Source organism: Rhizophagus irregularis, chromosome 26, assembly GCF_026210795.1.
Source record: "Rhizophagus irregularis chromosome 26, complete sequence".
In the NCBI taxonomy this organism is placed as follows: Eukaryota; Fungi; Glomeromycota; class Glomeromycetes; order Glomerales; family Glomeraceae; genus Rhizophagus; species Rhizophagus irregularis.
In genome coordinates this window covers 625,792-647,625 of record NC_089454.1, presented here as the reverse complement: position 1 = coordinate 647,625, position 21,834 = coordinate 625,792, and the positions used below count along the sequence as shown (strand labels likewise).

The following is a 21,834-nucleotide window of genomic DNA, read 5'->3' as shown; positions in this document are numbered from 1 at the left end:
TATTTCCCGATGTCTTAATAAAAAATCAAGTCATTATTAGATATATAAAGTAATTTATCTTAGTATAGCAGAAATGTGTGATTTGTCATAATTTCATTGCGGAAAAAAGTGATATTATTTTACCATAACGGGAAATCCGACCCGGAATTTGAAAGTGGCTTTGGAATGCGAAATAATAATAATTGACGTGGTCTAGATCTTTCTAATAAGTTATTATTACTTTCTTGTATTTTATATATTTACTTTAATAAGGTAAGTATGCCGGCTCATTCAACAATTATTACTAGCAGCATTTTACATATTCACATTGCATCATTTGCATTGAGTTACGTATACATGTGATATGGTTCCGGATAAATCCTTTTTTTTTTGTTTGTTTTAGAGTCTAGATCATTCTAACGTGATTTCACAGTTTAAGATCTTTTTTTTTATAATGGCCATGGCTTTGACTTTTTTTATTCCTGATATTTCTGATATTTTTGATATTCCTATTAAATTAGCCTAAAATTTTCTTTTTCTTTTTTTTTCTTTTTTTTTTTATTATTTTTTCCCAAGCTCTAAATTTATCATATATTTTATAGTTATTATTTGAGTAGGTTATTTCAATAAATAATTCTATTTATAATATTACACGTATTACTCTTTTATTCAATATATTCAATAATTTTTATTAGAAAAAAAAAAAAAAAAAAAAATTATTCATAAATGTCAAATTCACAATCAATGAATAAATCTACAAAAAAAGAAGCTATAGAAGAAGAAAGAAAATTTTCTTCTACAGATTCAAATCGTGGTTATATAGTAGCAAATGCTGTTAAAGAAGCTTGTCGTATCGCTTTAGAACAAAATCGTCAAGATTGGGATGCCGCTTGTAAATTTATTTTACAAAACAAATCTCTTACGGATAATGAAAGGAGTTCTATTATTAATCTTTTAGTAAAAGATAATGATAATATGTCAAAAAAAAATATAATTACTGAACAATAATGATTATTATATTATCTTTTTTTTTAAATAATATGTAAAATTTTTTTTTTAGAGTATAGAAAAATGTCAATCTTTTGTATATACAGTATATTACGGACTTTTCTCTCAGAGAAAAAAAAAAACTTTAAACCTTGTCTCAAACCTTGTCTCAAAACCTTGTCTCAACCTTGTCTTAACTTGTCTTACAACCCCTGTTATCGTGTTACAGTAACTTTCAAGAAAAAAATGCATTATCTTTTAGGAAAAAAATTAAAATTATCTTATTATCACCTGTTATTGAAAATTATTATTTTATTTTATTTTTTTTCGGGATTTTTTTAGGTTAATTATGGTATAGCAGATTTTTAAATAAAATAAATTTCAGATATTCATAATAATAAAAAGCAATGTTTAATGTTATATCAGCAGGAACACAAACCAGGAATTTCTATATTAGGATTCACTTTCTTTAAATTACTATTGTTAAATTGAACGAATAAACGTTTGCTGACAAACATTCAGGTTTAAACTTGGACCAAGTCATATGGTTTGAATCGGTGTAGATAGACCGATAATAACGATAATATTTTTATATGTAAATCAGATCAAGATAGGAATTCTACTAACAGAAAAGGAAATAAACAGGGGCAATATATAGGTGAAATAAGAAGTATCATTAATGAATTTAGTTGTATATTTGATGATAATAACAATATGAAATATAATACATATGGTGGTGATGACTGATGAGGATTGATATCTTTCAAAGCGACATCGTACTATAAAGAATAAATAAATATGCAATCTATTATTATTCTATTTGTTTCCAAAAGTAGTTTTACTTCATAATGGAATTCTAGAATATATAAAAAGAAGTTCTTCCAGAAAACCAGAAGAAAAATATTAATTACTAAAGTTGACAGAATAATTTTCTTCTTGCTCTTTAAAAATAATTATATTTTGTCAGTCATTTATATTGTTGGTCATTATAACTAATGCAGACAAATGTCCGATTCGATTATTACCCCGCATAATTGCATAATTGATGGGTGTGGTATATCATGACTTCTTTTGTTCCTCAACCTAGCACGTGACATATAATGACAAATAGGATTATTGCCAATTATTATAATTATTATCTATGACGCATCCATTCAATCATGCATGTGACTTATGAATTTGAACGAAAATAACGTAGACGACCGTAGACGTCATTTATGAAATCAGTAAGAATATTTTTAATAAATTCTTTCGTATCGATTTTCTTATATTAGTAATTTCTTGGCAGAAAATGTAATTTTAGCGTAATTTAGCAATTTTAATAAATTTACTCACAATTTTATGTAAATTTATTATTTACATCATCATTTTTAGTTTTTACCTAAAAGTTGAGAATAATTTACCACCTTCCAATAATAGTTTGATTCAATTTACAACCCTGTTTTGTTTATATAAACAACAGAATATAATATACGTATACATATAAAAGAGAGAAAACAAAGAAAAAATGTAAAAATTAATAAATTAATCCAAGAATTTGATGTTGTAATTTTGTAACGTTTCTCAATATTGTAATAAATAATATTATATTATAATTTTGGTAAGAGTGCCAAGATTTTATATCTAGGTAAAAAAATTATGAACCAACCCGACCTAATATATCCTTTGTATAACGGAAAAAAATTTTTTTTGTGAACCCGAACCAAAAAGATCAATATATCTTTTTTCTAACCAAAAAAAAAATTTTAATTAATTTAATTGTAAATTATGACATAAAAGGATAATCATAAATGATGAAATTATTTGTCATAAAAATATATAAAAAAATATGGATAATTTTTTTTTTTGCAAAAAAGATCGTATATATAAAGTAAAAAATCTCTCTATTTTTTTTTAAAAAAAAACAATCGAAATTTCTTTTTTCTCCCCTTTCAACAATAGATAAAAAAAAAACGAAATGGTAAATTGTTTTTATTGGTTGATTTTGAAAAATTCAAATTAAACAATTGATATTAATATATATGATATTTCTTATTATTATTTAGGATGATGATTCTATTGAAGTTCCAAATTGTGTTGGAAGATTCCATAATAAAAAAGAAAAGTTTTCAAAACAAATGCGATCACAACATCGTCAATTTTTAGAAAAAGTTCGTATTAATTCATATCAAAAAATTATTCGAAAAAATATTTATGATTTAATTGAAGATTTAAATAATTCAACAAATCCCTCAAGTTTAAAAATTCTTAAATGTATGATTGAAGATCCAAGTATTCGACTTTCTGAAAATGAAATTTATGATTTATTAGAAGAATTGACTTATATTCAAGAACCTTATGAACAAGATAATCTAGTAGAATTTGAGACACGTATAATTGTTATATCATCCGTTCTTGAATACGTAATTTTTAATATTGAAATATTTCATTTAGGAGCTGGCTTCTATGAAGTAATTTCAAATCAATTGGAAGATTATGTATTATCTTATAGAAATTATTCATCCAACGTTTCTTGGGCAACTTCTCTTAATTATTACATTCCAAAAGAAGAAACCATTCACAAATATAATTTAGAATTTTTATTAGAATATATATTTAATATTTTAAAAATCTTGCGTGATAATGAATTACAATTTCGAAAAGTTAACCTTCATGTTGATCATTTTTTAAAAGTTTTGGTGAAATCATTTGAATATTCTGGAAAGAAAGGTCCTTCATCTTTTCCATCTTTAAAACAATCTTGGGAAACTTTACATAATACTTGTGATTTTGGAGATTTGGTTTCTCCCTTCTTTACAGATTATTATCTTTTAAAGAAAATTAAATCGATTATTCAAAATTGGTCTTATGAAGGTGATAAAAGAATGATATCAAAATATGGGAAATGGTTATTAATGGAATTTATGTGGATGCATGCTGATAATATTTGGATTGAAGAAATAAAATGTGATCGTAAGAAATCTTGTAATGATGAAATACTTACTCAATATCAATTAAAGAGTATCATATTCTTATTTGGAATTTTGGATATGATTGAAAATTATATTATCGAAAGTGAGCATTTGCCAACTTTAGCACTTTCTTATTATTTTGCTAAAGAATTCTTACAAAAAACTAAGAGTGCTCCAATACAAATTAAATCCACAGTAATTTTACTTAAATTATATTTAAAAAATGGTAATACTTTTAAAATTATCGATCAAGATTTTGATCGTTACTTTCAAGATTTAAATAAGGATGATATAGAAGCTGTGTCACATTTCAAGTCATTTTTATCAGATATCAAACCAAAATTATATCAAGAATCTCTATCAAATTATGATAATACTATATTCGATAATTTTCGAGGAACAATCTTATTACCACATATGTCAAAAATCAATAGACATGATGAATTTTTAAATAAAAATTTAATTGAAATGATAGCTGATGAAATGACTTGTTCGGTTACACTGGAACCCTCAGAAAGTCTTTGTATTCTTGGATGTGAACATATAATTAGTTATGAAACATTTCTTAATTTATCAGTAATGTCAAAATATCGTTGTCCTCAATGTAGACAGAATATTAAAGATAATGAATGTATTTTTTTACCTCAACATAATATATTCTCTTATTTTTATATTCATTTTGTCTCATCTGAACTGGTTGGTACTCCTCCAATTCTTGCAATAAAATCAACTAGACCACATTATTTTTCTCCTTTACTTAGTTTTGGATCTTTAACAGCATCAACTTGTTTAGATCCTTATAATATCCAATCAGAATCTTTACCACATCAAAGATTAAATATTCAAAATGATTTATCCAAAATTCGATGGCCTTTGAAAGTATCAAAAAGATTGCATCCAGCTCATAATGAGGCAATAAAATCTCTAAATAATAAGAAATATGAAGAAACAGTTTTATGGCTCACCTGTTTATTACAACAATATCCAAATAGTTTTTCTACACGATGTGATCGTGCATTTATTAATTCTTTCTTATTACATAAACCTTATTTAGCACTTGAAGATTTAAATATCGCTTTAAGTTTAAAGACAAAAAGTCCACACGCTTTGAATTTACGTGCTGAAACCTTTCGAAGAATTGGTTATTATGATGATGCACTTTTGGATTTAAAAAAAGCTTTACAATTAACACCAAATAATGCTATATCATATGGAATTCGTGGTGCTTTATTTTATAAGATGAAAAGATTTAATGAATCACTTGATGATTTAAATTATTCTTTACAACAATTACCAAACAATGGATTTTGTCTTGGCTTTCTAGGAGCGACATTAGTAAAATTGGGATTTAATGATGATGCACTTTCTAAATTTAACAAAGCGTTAGAGATTAATCCTGATGATATCTTTATACTTAATAAACGAGCAAAACTTTATCATTCGCTTTGTTTAGATAATTCAGGGCTTATTGATATTAATAAAGCTCTAAGCATCAATCCATTTAATCACAAAGCACTTTCAATTCGTGGTGAAATACAAGCTGTATTTCTTGATAGTGATTCTGAATCATTATCTGATATCAACAAATCTTTAGAAATGGTACCAAACAATGTTAATGCATTAAAAATTCGGGCTAGATTTTATCATGAAATGGATCGTAATGAAGAAGCTCTTAATGATCTAGGTAAAGCATTAAATTTGGCACCAAATGATATTTCTATATTTGAATTAAGAGGTGAAATATATCGATCTATGTGTTGTTTCGAAGAAGCAATTGATGATTTTAATCAAATGTTACAACGTGATCCATGTAACATTTTTGCTTTATCTTATCGTGGTGCTACTAAATATGATCAGGTATATATAATATTTAATATATTTAATGATGTTACCCTTTACAATATTAATAACTGAATTTTTTATTAATTAATTTTTAATATTTTTTTTTAGGAATTATATGAAGAAGCATTAATTGATTTGAATAAAGCTTTGGAATTACGACAAGAAAATAATTTATTCTTATTAAAGATAAGAGCAAAGATATGTATTGCATTGAAAAGATATCATGAAGCATTAATGGATCAGAACAAAATATTAGATAATGAACCTAATAATAATACCGTTCTTTTAGAAAGAAGAGGGGTATATCAAAAATTAGGTCTTTATGATAAATCACATTCAAATTCGACACATCGTAATAGGATAACATTAAAACCCACTTATTCTTATTAATATGTTTATTTGTATTTAATAATATATAATATATTTAGATTTTATTTAAAATGTATGATAAATATTTTATTTATATATGTATAAAAATAATATTATGAAAAAAAAGGAAATATTAAATATCAAAAAAAAAAATAAAGTATATGTAATAATAAAACTTTTCTTTGTCAATACATTAAAGGGTTTAGTTTTTTTTTTAAAACTCCGATAAATGCTAAAAATAGGTAAATAAAAATCGATTAATAACCGAACAATAACATAAATGTGTAGATCTCACTAATTGAAGTAGTATTGAAAGTATGATTTCGTTATTTCAAACTGCGGGAGTCGTTTTTATTTCATTGAAGTGAATTTATTTCAATGAAAGATCAATGAAAGAAAAAAGGTTACATAAAGAAATGTACATATAAATATATATACAAATATATCATTTTTCCCTACAAATCCGGAAATTATAATTATATAAACCATAACGATAAGGATAAAGAATCTTGGCTAAAGAAACGTACATATATAAATATATCTTTTCTCCACCTTTTTTTTTTTTATAATTCACAATCAATCAAGTTATAACAATGTCAAACATTAACGAATTCTTAAACGAAACCATTGAAATTGGACAAAAATTAACTAATGCTAAATCGAATATTACAAAGATTCAAGAACTTCAAGCACAATTATTAGATAATCATATATCAACAATAAAAGAAGATTTGTTGAATAAAGAAAGAGAAAATTTCGTATCTAATACAAGAAATTTACTTGTAGAATGTAAAGATCATATTAAAAGAATTCAATATGAAAATGCTCGTATTCCTTCATCGGATCCTAATTTTGGTCAAAGACAACAAAGATATGAATATTTAAAAACAAAATTATCTAATGTATTAGAAGATTATAGTCAAGTTGAAAGTGATTTTATGAAAAAAACTAAAGATCGTATGACAGGACAATATAAAGTTGTGAAACCAAATGCAACTCAACAAGAAATTGATGATTATGTATCAAATTCATCAAATTCCGATTCTCAATCTATGATATCTCAACAAGCTTCATTAAATACAAATGAAATAAATGAAGCCCAAAAAGTCCTAGCAGAGGTACAAAAACGTCATGAATATATTAAAAATATTGAAAATACCGTCGCTGAACTTACTGCTTTATCTCGAGATTTACATCTTCATGATCAAACTGATCAAACTATTATCAATAATGAACAAAATGTACAAGATGCAGAAAATAATTTAGCTTGTGTTTTATTATGATGATGTGATCTTATTGAATTTAATATATTTAAAGTAATTTATACTATTTGCATACTAATATATCTAAAAAGTTTCCTGTAATCCTCATGTTTTCAATAAATTTAATATTAAAATTTTAATCATTTAAAAGGAGTTACTTCCTGATGTTTGGTTTGATGCTTCAGATCTTTCTAATTATACCCGAAGAGTACTTACTCGAAGAAACATATACATAAAAACAATTTACCTTCATCTCGTTCTAATGCGTGCTTTCAAAAGGAATTACTGTTTTGTAATTATTTCGTATGGTTCCTGAATTGTTTAGAATTGGTATTAACTTTATCACCTGAAGAATCCCGTTACGGCACGATTTCCCGAATATATATATATGACGGATGATTTTCCGACAAGACATTTGCCCGACGAGTTTGGCCAGAGGTATGCACTAACACGTGATCGAACGGCCAGCGTTGGTCGGGAAAATGTCCTGTCGGGAAACGGTCCGTAAGCGGAAGAATCCAGTGACATTTCGACCAGTTTGCCAGTAACCAATTGTCGGTTAAATTAACCAATTGCCGCTTATTTGCAAATCGAGGGGGAATTTTTTTTATGAGAGTGCCGATCTTTAGTTGAATTTACGTCATCCGGTGCTGATTTTGCCCCCTAGTATTTCACCGATTCTTGTGTTAATCACGAATTAATGAAACAAAAAAATTCCTAGAAATCTTTTTCAACTAATTTTTTCGGACGTAAAAAAGAAATAAAAAAGGAAAGTGGAATATGAATTTATTTTTATTATAATACAGAATAGAAATAAGGGGTAAGTGTAATATGATGATTTTCACAATTCAGTTTGGAATCCAACATTACATCATTTATACATTTTATTAAAATCAGCAATGATAATCGATAATATAATCATACTTTAATAAAATTGAATAGTAAATAAAAATTTTATTGTGAATTTTACTATACACTTCAAATTTCATTTACTAACAAAAAATAATTGTAATTTGCCCCTAGTATTTCACTATTAATGAAAAAAACTTCCTAGAAAATCCTTTTCAGCCAATTCTTTTCTACTTTCCTTTTTTATTTCTTTTTTATTTCTATTATTTAATTAAAAAAAAAATTCCTAGAAAACAAAAAAATTTTAATTAAAAAAAAATCATAGTATGCGTCTTTTAAAAAAAACCAAAAAAAAAACACAAAAAGAAGATGAAGATGATATAGGTGTTGACGATGAAATTAATAGATTCTTAAATGAAACCATTGAAATTGGACAAAAATTAGCTAATGTTAAAATGAACATTAGAAAAATTCAAGAACTTCAAAGACAAATATTATATAACGAATCAACATCAGCAACTAGTAAAGAACGAAAAAAATTCGTATCTAATACAAGAAATTTACTTATAGAATGTAGAGATCAAATTAAAAGAATTCAATATGAAAATGCTCATGTTCCTTCATCGGATCCTAATTTTGGTCCAAGACAACAAAAATATGAATATTTAAGAACAAAATTGTGTAATGTATTAGAAGATTATCGTCAAGTTGAAAGTGATTTTATGAAACGAACCAAAGATTGTATGACAAAACAATATAAAACTTGGAACCCAAAGGCAACTCAACCAGAAATTGATTACTATATATCAAATTCTGATTCTCAACTTATATCCCTGCTCGCTTTATTAAAAATAAATGGAATAAAAGGAGCTAAACAAGTCTTAGCAGAGTTACAAAAACGTAATGAATATATTAAAAATATCGAATATACCGTCGCCGAACTTGCTGCTTTATCGCGAGATTTTCACGAATTTCATGAACAAAATGTACAAGATGTAGGAAATGATTATTGTGTATTATCATAGCATCTGATGACGTATTTATTGATGATGACGTGATTTATTGATGATCCGCAAAGAAATCGGCAACCACTAGGGATAAGATAACAAACATTAAAATATATTATAAAATAAATCCATAATATATCAATTAGGTATCTTTTAGCAAATTTTCAAGAACTTTTTTGAAAATAAAAGACACTTTTTTATATGCTCAAAAGTATCACGATTTTTTATAATATTTTTGTACTAAGCAGATTTGAGCCGCTTAAAAATATTATAAGATTTCATCAATCTATCAGATCTAGAGAGATACCATTCAATTCGTCTCAGTAAGACGAAATCCAATGAGCTGCACTTCATACTTCTACAATCATTAGATGCTGAGTTATAGAAGTGTTATCTCCTCCCAAAATTTATTATTAAATAATACCGATTTCTCACGAATTGGCTCTTAATATATTTAATATTTAAGTAAATTATATTGTTTACATACTTATATTAATCTGTAATCTTCTTAAGGTGTGATAAAGTTTATACTATTGGTTATCAATAAATTTAATATTAAAATTTTTATTAATATAATCTTTTAAAAGGAGTTACCCTTCTAGACTTCCTGATGTTTGCTTCCGAGTCTTTCTTGATTCGATAATTACAGTATACTCGAAGCCAATAATTCAAGAAATATATATATATAAACACTTTACTTTCATGAGATTAATAATATTATTTTTGCGAAGCGTGTAGAAGACATGCGTGCGTCCAAAAGAAATACTATTTATTTGTTTCGTATGACTCTTGAATTGTTTAGAATTGGTGTTTTGAATGAATGTGTAGTAAGTTTTTAACTTTACATCAACTAAAGAATCCGACCAATTGCCGGTTAAAGTAACAAATTGCCCAAACCACAAAGATTTGAGATTTTTAACGCAATTTTGATAATCCTGATGTTTGGAAATTAGATATCCATCAAATCAATCAAACGATGGGTAGGCATTGATGTATGTAACATTGTTTAAATCTGAAGTACTTGTGTGACGGTTAACTATCACCGTATCACGTGATGGAAGCGGTTTGTTTTCATTATGTATGTTGCCGACTTAATTTTTTTAAGTTTGTGAAACAATATTTGTCACCAATTATTCGTCACAGATCGGCGTTAACCAATGCAAATAATACATTTTTTTTCAGTTTACTCGGAAATATCGGAAATATAAATAAATTATGCATCTGTATTACAATAATGCCAATTGCCAAGTGTCTAGCTAATGCCTAGATCTTTTGGGAAAGTTCCGAAATCAACCCTATGCTAACTGCCAAGTAACGCCGAGTAATATAAACGATTTTTAAGATGGTTTAGTTTTAAGTTTTATAAAAATAAGTTCGTTTAGTTTTATTCGTGAAACTAAAATTTCAATATCATGTTATGAAACATTACACGGAAATAGAATGTTCTATAACTAAAAAAAGTTTAGTGAAATGCGTATATATCATTGTTAATCGGAAGTCGTCCCATCTTTAAAGTTACACACAAGTTAATTGATTGAGTGAATAAACGATTTAAAAAAAAAGGGAATTTTCGATAATCTTTTCCCTTATTAGAAGAAAAAAGGTTATTTTTGGAAAATATCAAGGGAGTTTTTTTTTAAGATCGTCCCATGCCGATTTTAGTCGTCATATTTCCTTATATTAATAATTATTGTGACATTTATATATAGGAATGTTTTTATCATTTTCAGCCAATTCTTTTCTAATTTCCTTTTTTTTTCTTTTTTTTTTTAAGCTTTCGGAATTGAATGAATTTAATTTTATTATTTAACAAAAAAAAAATCTCCCTAATAAACAAAAAATTTAGTTAAGTAAATAAAAAAAATTATCTATATATATATATCTTTTTCTTCTTTTTCCCTTAAAAAAAAAACCAAAACAAACCACGAAAAGGAAATAATAAAGTAATAATGTCAGGTATTGACAGTAACATTGGTGGATTCTTAAGTGAGACCACGGAAATCGAACAAAGAATAACCGATGCTAAATCGAATATTACAAGAATTCAAGAATTTCAAGGACAAATATTAAATAGTACTTCAACATCAACATCAAACTCTGCAGCCAGAGAAAGAGAAAACATTATAGCTAATACAAGAAATTTACTTATAGAATGTAAAGATCGTGTTAAAAAAATTCAATATGAAAATGCTCGTGTTCCTTCATCGGACCCAAATTTTGGTATAAGACAGCAAAGATATGAATATTTAAGAACAAAGTTGTCTAATGTATTAGAAGAATATCGTCAAGTTGAAAGTGATTTTATGAAACAAACCAAAGATCGTATGGCAAGACAATATAAAGTTGTGAATCCAAATGCAACTCAACAAGAAATTGATGATTATGTATCAAATTCCGATTCTGAACCAATATTTCAACATGCTATATTAAAAACAAATGAAGCTAAAAATGCCTTAGAGGAGGTACAAAAACGTCATGAAGATATTAAAAATATTGAAAATACCATCGCTGAACTTGCTGCTTTATTTCAAGAATTACACCTTCAAGTTGAAGCTCAAGATCAAACTATTATCAATATTGAACAGAATGCGGAAGCAATTGCTGAAAAAACTGAACAAACGACTCAAGAATTGGGAAAAGCGACTCTTCTTGCAAAAGCTGCAAGGAAGAAGAAATGGATTTGTCTTGTAATTTTTATTTTAATAATTATCATCATCGTAATTGTTATAATAACTCAATTACCTCAAATACGTGGTGATAATTCACAATCTAACAATACTAATAAAACTGTTACTCCCGCTCTTAGCAATAGTCCTTCAAGTCCTTCACTTACCTAAATTAATTTGTAGATTAATTCTTTCAACTTGTGATCAGTGTGTATAGTATATAGGGTCAAACTCTTTCTTTGATTTTAAAATTCATTTACATATATATATATATTTATACATAATTAGAATTCAAGTTAATAAAAGAATTTCTGAATGAAATTTAAAAAAATTATCATGATAATATAGTAATCATTATTTTGAATTTTTAATTATTTACTTAATATTTTTTTTCTTATTTAAAAAAAAAAGATTATGGAATGTGTGTTGATTAATGTACGAACAATTCTTAGGCTTTCTCCTAGGCGCTCTACTTTTTTTTTTTATTAGTTTTGAATAATGTTAATTTATATTTTAATATACAATGTACTGTGCATATATATATTATATATGTATAATTAAATTTTAAATTACTTAAATTACCGATATTTCGATACAGATTCAGATTGATTTTTAATCGAATTTGCCTCAATATTTGTACTGCAGTAAAAAAAAAACGTATTTATTAATGAATTAGCTTCGTGATTTGTTGTCAAAGTCAGTTACATAATCTGACTATATACAATATACTATGTGACAGATAATTGTAAGGCATCACACAAAATTGGCTTCCTCAAAAGTACAAGCATAGCCAAAATCGTCAACATTACAACAAATACAACAAGCCATACCAGAATGATAGAAAGTCCGTAAACGGCAAACCGGCAAACCTAATAATTTATTTTTATAAACTCTCAGCCTAGAATGAAACAAAAAGCTTAGTGCATAATAACGTTTCAATCTATTTAAATGCATGTAATAAAATTTGATGTGAGTCATCTGAGTGAGTCATTTGTATAATCAAAAAAATTTATCATGATCATCTGACATAACACGACAGAATCGATTTTGACACATTATTACACATTATTACACATTATTACACATAATTACATTTAAAAAAAAAATTTTTTTATTTTATTATCTTGCATATAAAAAAATCTTAATACAATTTCATATTACAACCAAGTTCAACAACAATAATTTAATAAATTAATTTAATTAATTTAAGCTTACTTTTAAAAATTTGTACAGTGGATATTAAGAATTTTGCATAAATTATTATTATATTACACGAAAATTATGTGTAATTAAATTAAATAATATAAATTTTCTAAGAAAAAACAGTTTTTCGATTCATCCATTTTTTTTTTCTATGAATAATGAGGTTGTTGGAGTTTACGTTGATATTCTTCTAGTTTAATTTGTTTTACGCCTCTCTTCAATTGTTCTAAGAATACAAATGTCAAACAGAAATGAGGTCCAATTCTCATAAAATGTGTGCCAAAACCTTTGTAGAGAGATTTCAATCCTTCGTTCTCTACGATTGTCTTAATTGTGCGAAAGATCGACTGACGATTTATTGATGAGGTATTATATAAACGCGTCCTCCTGTTACAAAATAGAGCAATAAAATTGTTACAATTTGAAAAAAAAACTTCAATATATATAATGTATATACGTTCAAATACTTACACTACATCCAAAGGGTTCATAAAAACGACACTAACAAACGCACTTATCAAACTACATCCCATATCAAGCGGAACACCTTCTGAATAACCTTCCCGTAGGGCATAATCTCTCAACATTGTATAGGATGATAAGTTTGCCGCACTACCCAAGATGCCACGATATACAGATATCATAGATCCACGATAAAGACCCGGTACACCGCCTTCTTTTGTCATAATTTGACGTAACGCTGAGGACACCGAAACATATCCATACTGATTTCCTACCGCTATAGCGCCAGCAGCTGTACTTTGCAAACGTGTTTTTACGAGCTCGAAGGGGTTTGCAGATACAGCTCCTAAAGCACCACAGATACCACCGGCAAGCATCCGTTTCCAAGCAGGAGCAGAGGATGATGAAGTAGCATCGTTTTTAGGATGAAGGACCGAAAGTATTGGATCATAAAGTCCCTGAAAATGATAATTATATTGTTTAATTTAAATTGTATACCGGATCGAAAAATAAAATGTATTTCTTAAATTTCAAAAAGTTCAACTCACCAAGCGAAATACGTTTTTTGAACTTTCTTTTAAAATCGAAGGAACTAAACCTTTTTCAAGTCCACGAATTCCTTCGTATTTGAAAGTTTTCCACAAGCAATCGAAACTACTTTTATAGACCTGTATAATTTAATAGATCACTAACGTAAATACCATAATTTGCAGATCACGTGACTTTAAGATCGAACGATATTTACCTTTTCAGCAGCAACACGAACTGTTTTTCCAGTAGCATCTTTCATGATTCTGACTTCCCCTTGAAGTTGCATCCTAACTTTTACCGTATCAAAAGGTAAAGTAAAAACAACAGCCATACTAGGAGCCAAAGCACTTAAAGCAAAATTTTCAAGCTGAGATATGTTTGGCTGTGGAGGAAGAGTTTTCAATGGTGGAGCTGATGAAAGTGAATTGGTCTTGTTTTGTGAAGGTTGAGAAGAACGATAATTATTTTTCGAAGGCGGCATCTCGGGTAATTTGTTTGTTATCGGGGTTTTTTGAATGATATGATTAGATATGAGTTATTCCTTCCGAAAGTAAGTTTTTTTTCTCGACTATACATAAAATTGAGAAAGAAATGGGAGGTAAAAAAAATGAGAGGAATAGAATAGACCATGAAAAGAAGATTACTCATTCTTAAATAAAAAAATTTGATGACTTAAACAATTGTAACTAATTTTGTGATCAATAAATTGCGCTTCCGCAAAAATCCGAATGTTGATTGCATAATATTACATAGTGTGGAACTCTGAATAAAAAATGATTTGGAACCAATATCTTTCGACAAATAAAAAAAAATCGAAAATAATTTAACTAAAAAAAGAAATATCACGCGGATGCGATATATCTCGAATGTTTATTTTTAAAAACAAGAATATGATCTGATTGACGCCCCTTTACTTTCTTTTGAAAATAAACCTTTTTTTTTCTATAAATGTTACATATAGTACGATGGTTCTTTTTAAAAAATTTTTAACATTCTCTTCAATTATGATCGTTCCTTTTTAATTTACTTAATTTACTAAATATACATGAATAAATGATATCATACATTAATACTTCCCGATAGTTTAAATAATTTCTCCCGAAAAGTTCCGGTCACTCTTATTTTTTTTGTTCATTTGTTATTAATTTTTTTTTCTGCATTTGCGTTTCATAAAGCTTCTTTCAAAATTTTCGGAATAAGTCGGAACCATTAATTACTGTTACTACTTATTTCTTTGGTTGATAAATTTAAATAATGTTCATCTTTTGTTTGCAAAAAATAAAAAAAAATAAAAAAAATAAAACCCTTTTTAAATTTGTATTTTCCGGTAAACATTACGTAATCTATGCGTCATGTGACATTCAAGCCACTTCAAAAGATCATATGTCATATTCAGGTGATTTTGTTAAATATGTTTAGTGGTTTGTTACAATGGCTATGAAATTTACCAAATTGTCAATATTAGGGAAAAAGTATAAAGCCGAGTTATGTAATACATAGGCAATGTCAAATAAAAATGTCTATAGTGTGTCATTTTAATTGACACAAGTTGAGTATACAATTTAGATATCAATATACTATGCAAAGTATAATTAAAAAAAAACGTAAGATATCGCTAAAAACTAAGTTGATAATGCTAAATAATCCACAAAAAAAACTGAAATAACAATTGATATTTGATACTCAGATAATCTAATTGCATCTCTTTTCAATTCCTATCCAAGATAATTTTATTATACTGGCTCTTTAATCTCGATTTAAATCATTTAAAATCCTGAGGATAGCAATGAACAAATTGACAAAATCAAGATAAAGATCAACCGATGCCGTAATATATTCCTCTGGACTCAATCTGTTCATTATGTTGTAAGTGTCATAAATAATAAATCCACAGAATAAAATGGCGGTTCCGATAGCTATAATTAAGTCCATCGTATCACCAAATGGGAAAAAGATTCCAAAAAATCCAATAATAACCACGACCCAAAGAAATCCGAATAAACTAAAGGTTAAGATAAACCGAATATTAACGTATAAATAATAAAATCTAATTTCATGATTTTTTTTCTCTTTTTTAAAAGAAAAAGAAACTTACTAAGGAGCCATTCCGCTAAAATCATATTTAGATTGGAAAGTAAACAAGGTAAGTCCAATAAATATTCCAGTTGTTAAAATCAAAGCTTGTAAAACAATCGATCTATCAAAGAATGTCACTAAACAATTTTAAGAATTATGATGTTAGATCAAATAATGTAATGTTTTGAATAAAAGTGATAAAGTGGTTACAAACCAGTTGCTCCAACTGTGTAACTTTCTACAAGTGTGAATCCAGTCAAAAAAACATAATTAAGTGGATAAGATCGACGTTTCCACGCAAGTAAGAGCAAAAATACGAATGAAGCAAGAATTGCAACATAGAAAGTCCAAATACTTTCAAATATAATACATTTTAGTAGATGATCTATAAAAATTTATAATCATTAAAAATTTAAAATGAACCTACTGATCGTAAAACCAAGATTTAAAATTAACATTATACATCATAACTCCTGCGATTAAAGTGGAAAGCGACAGCTGTGCAAATAATATTGAGTAAACTTTGCGCATAAAGGCTAAATAATTTAAATGTTAAATTTAGTATCAGTGAAAATAATTTATTTATATATATATAAAAGCATATATAATGTATAAAGCTTACCCAGACGGACGTCGACATCATATTCGCTAACGGGAACGTAAACTTTATGCGTGAAATCATCAGGTATTTGATCAAAATCTCGTGGTTCATTATGAGTTGAAGGCCCAGCTGTAGAAACAGGAGAATAGGCAGGCGGTGGCCCAGAAAAACTAGGTGTACCGTAAGACATTGTGTACCTTAATATAGTTTACTGATTAGATTTTGTAATTACAGAGGAAGAGTTGGAATGAAAGCTTGAGAAATTTAAAGATTTTCTTTTATTGGGTTTCCATAATTGGGCATAAATGATGACGAATGATTTGCATAAAATAACGCCAATCTTGACTGATTAGATTTATGTAGTAGTAAAGACCATGAAAGAGTAACAGTATACAAGGATAACAGTGTAAATAAGCACCAAAGATTAAAAAATAATCAATTTTATACAGAATTGCTTCTTGATATACAGTATACTCGGACTGACTATCTTTCATTATTTACTTATTTACCAAAGTTCAAGAAATCACATGACTATTTAAGATTTTATACATATTTACATATATTATTAATCCTTGTATTTAGTCACCTGATTTTTGTAAATGCTGTGCTGTAATAATAATAATATATCGAGGGTTCTTCTGCAAAGAACCAATTTTTCAGATACTCGGAGTGTAAAAACGTAAGTTCCAGAATTTATGCTATAAATTCAAACTTCATCTAGGGAAACAATCCACCATAAATTGCCAGACAGGGCGAACCCTTATTAGACAATTATAGCTTCATCACCAAATGGCTGCGATGTGTTTAATGATATGGCAACCTGTTTAATTCATTTTTAAATGAGCAAACGTGGCCATAAAACTCATTAAAAAGGTAGGCTACAAAGTTCATCTGCAGAACTCAAGTATTATGCTAACTTAATATTGCGATATCAATAATAAATATCATGTAGTTCAAAAATGCAGTTCTCAAGACAAAAGCCCAATGCATAGCATTTTAAAATTTCGAAGGCCCAATGTGGGCGAAATTTTAATAATTTTCTCAGATACATGAAATAAATATAGAAATAAAAAGTAGTAGAGTAGCAAGCAAATATATGGCATACTTCAGGGGAGGAAGTACACAGATCTTAGACCATATAATGCCTATCTAAATATTATATTAATAAATTAGTAAATAAGAATTAATGTATATATAAGCTAACCAATTAACTATTTTATATAACCTTTTGATAACTAAAAGTATCTCAGCAGCTTAAGAACAACTGATTGCAACCATTAATACAGCGAATCAAATGCCACCAACCTGTAATTGTAAAGCCAGTTGAGCAAAGAGACGAATTGGGTACTCATTCGTACACTTTTGAACTCATCATCATGAAATAAGTGTACAATATTAAGCTTGTCCAATTTTTTATTAGATGGATAATGGAGATTTTGGGTTGCATTGTCCCATGTACTATCCAAATTTTGTTCGTAGAGATTTTTTCAGCACTCCTTCAAAGTATTCGTCGAGTTGTTTTTTTTCGTTGCCACGATGCTAATTGGCGACGGCAGCAACATTAACAGAAGAATAATCAACATTTTGCACAAGCTGCTCAAGTTCAGAGGCAGTCAAAATATCCTTCATTGAGAGCCAAGGAGTACTTGCAACTCATTTATCTAGCTTCCCGCCTTCCTCTGATGTGTCTATATCTAGCTCAGCTGCATCTGCGATGCATCATTCATCCTTCAGCATAAGCCTAAGATGCAAGGAAATAAGAAATATATGATTTACTCATTCCCAGATCTAGTTAGCCAAAATCCTGTTAAATTCACCACCAATATTTCTTTGACCATCCACATAAAACATCACTAAACGACCGTTCGTATGCTCTAGACGGACTACACATGCTTGTACAATTTAGGAAGAACGAGTCAGACCATATTTTAAAATTTTTCTCATCAACGTTATCTCTCAGCTGGCAAGAATTCTTTCTCCGGAATCAATTATCGACACAAAACCGAAAAATCCTATGAATGTAAGTCGAAGAAGGTCTATGGTAGATATAACATCAACATCATCCATAGTAAGCGTCTCATCATATTTCTAAACGTACCATAACAAGATAAAAGTTTAACGAGTCTTCTTTCTTTGCCAAGTTTATTAATAACACTGCTCTTTTTATTTGTTAAGTAATCCCTTTTTGTCAGCCTCTTAGCTTTCCAGTTAAATGTTACCACAATCAAATAAATTTCTTTTATAAGTTTATATACTCTGGCCGACTGGAGGACTTTGTGGAAGCACTTTTGTTGATGATCAAGGATCAGCATTAAACAATAATTAATCTATGTTCTTTATTAATCACGTCTTCCTCCATCTCAGAAGAAATCCTTGTGAGCCTCTGTATAATCTAATTATTATAATCAGTTTTTTTACAAAGGCAGGCAAAAGCAGCATGCCTGTTAAATAACAGAATCGTGGTTAGATTTTTTAAATCTCGTATATGTGCACACACATGACAGGATGAGAGTACATATATCTCCAACCAGCTTCATACCCGTTTGTCCATGCGTAAGTATCTTCGATGACCTCCGGATCAACAAAATTTTATACAAACTCTTCACTTGTAATTCGGATTATGATACGGATTCTTGACGTTAAATGGATTTCAGACACAGAATGCTAAGAGGCCAATCGCGACTGCAGACCAGAAAGCAAACATTTCCCTCGTATTTTTAATGCCATGAAGAGTTTCCAGGAACAAGTTCCTATCACTTGCTATATATAATATATTATACTCATCAATGAATAAAACAACATGTTTTCTCAACCTTTTTTCATTTTTCTTAAATGCCAGAAATAAGTCACTAGCAGATCTGAAATAATCAGCTTCGAAATATTGGCGAGCATTGAACGTTAACGTGCTCAAGAGTTTACTGTTCCGTAGAAAAAAAAAGAGAAGAAACAATTAGATCGTTCAATGTGGCAATCAGTTGATTTAAACAAGAATCAGAACCTACCGAATGCAAAATATATTCATCTTCCAATCCACAACAGTGTAGACTCATGCGCCATAAAACGCCACAAATTCACCTTATCCTTATTTTTTTTTTATTTCTTATTTCTTATTTTTTAATTTTTAATTTTTAATTTCCTATTTTTTAATTCTTATTTTTAATTCTTATTTTTTAATTTGTAATTTCTAAAATTTTAATTTCTCTCTCATAATATATTTTTTAATACATACAAGGTAAAATATTTTCACCTTACATTTATATTTTGTTTTCCATAAGATCCTTGGCAGCATAATAGCTCGCTCCTAATCTTTTGCACAAGTTGGTGACTCTTCAACAAAGTAAAACCATATCACGCTCTCTTCTCTAATGGTACCGCTAGTCGTCCATTTTCTTCTCTTTTCTTCTGTGAATATAGAGAAAAATTCGTAAGAAGAATGTATAGTTAAGTATGAAACCAGTCCTATATCATATTTCTTACTTTCTCCCGTGGCTTTTCTTTTCTATTGAGATCTGATGGTTGTAATGACAGAAGCATATTCGATATTTATTAACAAATGTGACATCAGACCAAATCGATATTTTGTTACTGCATATTTCTTGTTCGAGAAGTAAAAAATTGGAAGACACTTACCAGTGGTAGTGACTATGATGATGATATGTACCTGATCATCTGGAGGTTAATAATTAGATTGAAAAATTTTAAAATTCTAGTCTTCTTTTCATTAAGTTTGTCCTCTGTCCTTTTCGGCAGAAGCTCCTTTAAGCTATGCTTTAGTCTTTTAGCTCAACCTTCCAAAGATTAATATTGCTAGAATTATTATTAAGTTCTTTTCTCTTATCTTGGATAAGCGTTTGAAATTCGTGATTGTAAATTTGCTAATTTCAATTTCAACCTTATAATCTTTGAATTTATCGCTTTGAAATATTGTCAAAAGTGTTGCCTAGAAGTAAACAATTTACTAATATGATCGATCATTCCATACATATTTTGTAAGTGGTAAATAAGTTTTAGAATTTAATTTATCAGTACGCAAAAAATAACGCGGTTCTCCAATTTTCAGATTCTCGCGCGCATTTATTTTATGAATTTTAATTTCGGTTGTACAATTGTCCATATTTGACTAATATGGCTTTGTGTGGCACAGATTTAAAGATAAAGCGCATGTATCATAGTTTGAAGTATTGATGAAAAATTATTAGGACATTATTCAATTAAGTTATGAATGTCGTTGAATGGAATATATTTTTTTTTCAGGTTTGATTGTGCATTTACGAGAAATGCTTTTAGAACCTGCAAATCAATACCAATTTATCATTCAGAAGTCCCGAGAAATTTATTAGCAGCATTGGAAGGCAAAAGATAAAATTTTCTTCGGAAGGCTTTTACTAAGGTTAATGTTTTTTTATTTTCGATACTGCATATTATATATTAGTAGAAACGGGAGGTAGACAGGTAGTTGGCAAGAAAAACCGATGTACCTAAGACATTTTGTATCATATTAAATTTACGTTTATTGATTTGATTTTGTAATTACAGAGTCAACAAGAACAAGAATTGGAAATAGTTGAATTTAATGAATTAGGATGGTGATGGATGATACGATAAATAGCGCTAATTGACTTTGAGAAACTATCTCGAAAATATCATGTGCAGAAAGACAATCTTAGAGAATCAAGATTTATGTCAGTATCGCATAAAGAGGTGAACGAGAAAAAGGTCATAGAAGTTTAGAGTAACAATAAAACGCAAAAAGATTGGAGTAAATAGGCACCTTCAAATAATTAAAAATAATTCCTCAATTCTGATTAATTTTATACAGAATGGCTAAAGCTTGAGACATGCTCAGAATAAAATATGGGATTAAGTTTTTAAATTTATTACCAGATTATAATTAAACAAGTTTCTTAGAATGATATTATTGAAAATACTTCCTACTAGAGGCACAGATTTTTGATATTAAAATGTTATTATTAAGACGTAAGGCAAAGATTGTAAGACGTAAGCCAAAAGTTTGCTAAGACGTAAGGTAAAGTTTGCCAAGAAATCCAA

The 21,834-nt window shown here is 28.1% G+C and overlaps 8 protein-coding genes across 8 annotated transcripts; 5 read left to right on the top strand and 3 right to left on the bottom strand.

Annotated features, from left to right (window-relative positions):
• Positions 1-705: 705 nt before the first annotated feature.
• Positions 706-987, top strand: OCT59_017308 (uncharacterized protein; the record flags this gene model as incomplete). The annotated part of the gene is made up of 1 exon (XM_066137405.1): positions 706-987. One exon carries the CDS (start codon positions 706-708, stop codon positions 985-987), a length of 282 nt encoding a protein of 93 aa, XP_066003994.1.
• Positions 988-2,923: 1,936 nt separating this feature from the next.
• OCT59_017307 (uncharacterized protein) lies at positions 2,924-6,275 on the top strand (the record flags this gene model as incomplete). The annotated part of the gene is made up of 3 exons (XM_025322380.2): positions 2,924-2,926; positions 3,012-5,774; positions 5,868-6,275. The coding sequence occupies 3 exons, from the start codon at positions 2,924-2,926 to the stop codon at positions 6,147-6,149; spliced, it is 3,048 nt and encodes a 1,015-aa protein (XP_025166435.2). The 3' UTR covers positions 6,150-6,275.
• A 406-nt stretch (positions 6,276-6,681) lies between these two features.
• On the top strand, positions 6,682-7,536 carry OCT59_017306 (uncharacterized protein). The gene has a single exon (XM_066137404.1). It carries the CDS (start codon positions 6,722-6,724, stop codon positions 7,409-7,411), a length of 690 nt encoding a protein of 229 aa, XP_066003993.1. The 5' UTR covers positions 6,682-6,721; the 3' UTR covers positions 7,412-7,536.
• A 1,029-nt stretch (positions 7,537-8,565) lies between these two features.
• On the top strand, positions 8,566-9,264 carry OCT59_017305 (uncharacterized protein; the record flags this gene model as incomplete). Its single annotated transcript, XM_025322379.2, has 1 exon — positions 8,566-9,264. One exon carries the CDS (start codon positions 8,566-8,568, stop codon positions 9,262-9,264), a length of 699 nt encoding a protein of 232 aa, XP_025166434.2.
• A 1,753-nt stretch (positions 9,265-11,017) lies between these two features.
• On the top strand, positions 11,018-12,261 carry OCT59_017304 (uncharacterized protein). The gene has a single exon (XM_025322378.2). The coding sequence runs from the start codon at positions 11,196-11,198 to the stop codon at positions 12,081-12,083; it is 888 nt and encodes a 295-aa protein (XP_025166433.1). The 5' UTR covers positions 11,018-11,195; the 3' UTR covers positions 12,084-12,261.
• Positions 12,262-13,264: 1,003 nt separating this feature from the next.
• On the bottom strand, positions 13,265-14,589 carry OCT59_017303 (uncharacterized protein; the record flags this gene model as incomplete). Its single annotated transcript, XM_025322377.2, has 4 exons — positions 13,265-13,502; positions 13,587-14,035; positions 14,126-14,245; positions 14,323-14,589. 4 exons carry the CDS (start codon positions 14,587-14,589, stop codon positions 13,265-13,267), a joined length of 1,074 nt encoding a protein of 357 aa, XP_025166432.1.
• Positions 14,590-15,399: 810 nt separating this feature from the next.
• On the bottom strand, positions 15,400-17,034 carry OCT59_017302 (uncharacterized protein). The gene is made up of 5 exons (XM_066137403.1): positions 16,807-17,034; positions 16,612-16,720; positions 16,399-16,538; positions 16,204-16,321; positions 15,400-16,110 (listed from the first exon to the last, which is right to left on the bottom strand). The coding sequence occupies exons 1-5, from the start codon at positions 16,973-16,975 to the stop codon at positions 15,855-15,857; spliced, it is 792 nt and encodes a 263-aa protein (XP_066003992.1). The 5' UTR covers positions 16,976-17,034; the 3' UTR covers positions 15,400-15,854.
• A 2,143-nt stretch (positions 17,035-19,177) lies between these two features.
• On the bottom strand, positions 19,178-19,807 carry OCT59_017301 (uncharacterized protein; the record flags this gene model as incomplete). Its single annotated transcript, XM_066137402.1, has 4 exons — positions 19,178-19,226; positions 19,325-19,346; positions 19,444-19,703; positions 19,788-19,807. The coding sequence occupies 4 exons, from the start codon at positions 19,805-19,807 to the stop codon at positions 19,178-19,180; spliced, it is 351 nt and encodes a 116-aa protein (XP_066003991.1).
• Positions 19,808-21,834: the final 2,027 nt, after the last annotated feature.

Bases quoted from the DNA above. Each gene is read 5' to 3' on its own strand.
- OCT59_017306 (XM_066137404.1), top strand. From the start codon at position 6,722: ATGTCAAACATTAACGAATTCTTAAACGAAACCATTGAAATTGGACAA.
- OCT59_017304 (XM_025322378.2), top strand. From the start codon at position 11,196: ATGTCAGGTATTGACAGTAACATTGGTGGATTCTTAAGTGAGACCACG.
- OCT59_017302 (XM_066137403.1), bottom strand. From the start codon at position 16,975: ATGTCTTACGGTACACCTAGTTTTTCTGGGCCACCGCCTGCCTATTCT. The intron at 16,721-16,806 runs GTAAGCTTTATA...TAAATTATTTAG, and splicing joins TGATGTCGACGTCCGTCTGG to CCTTTATGCGCAAAGTTTAC. The intron at 16,322-16,398 runs GTTTGTAACCAC...AAAATTGTTTAG, and splicing joins TTACACAGTTGGAGCAACTG to TGACATTCTTTGATAGATCG.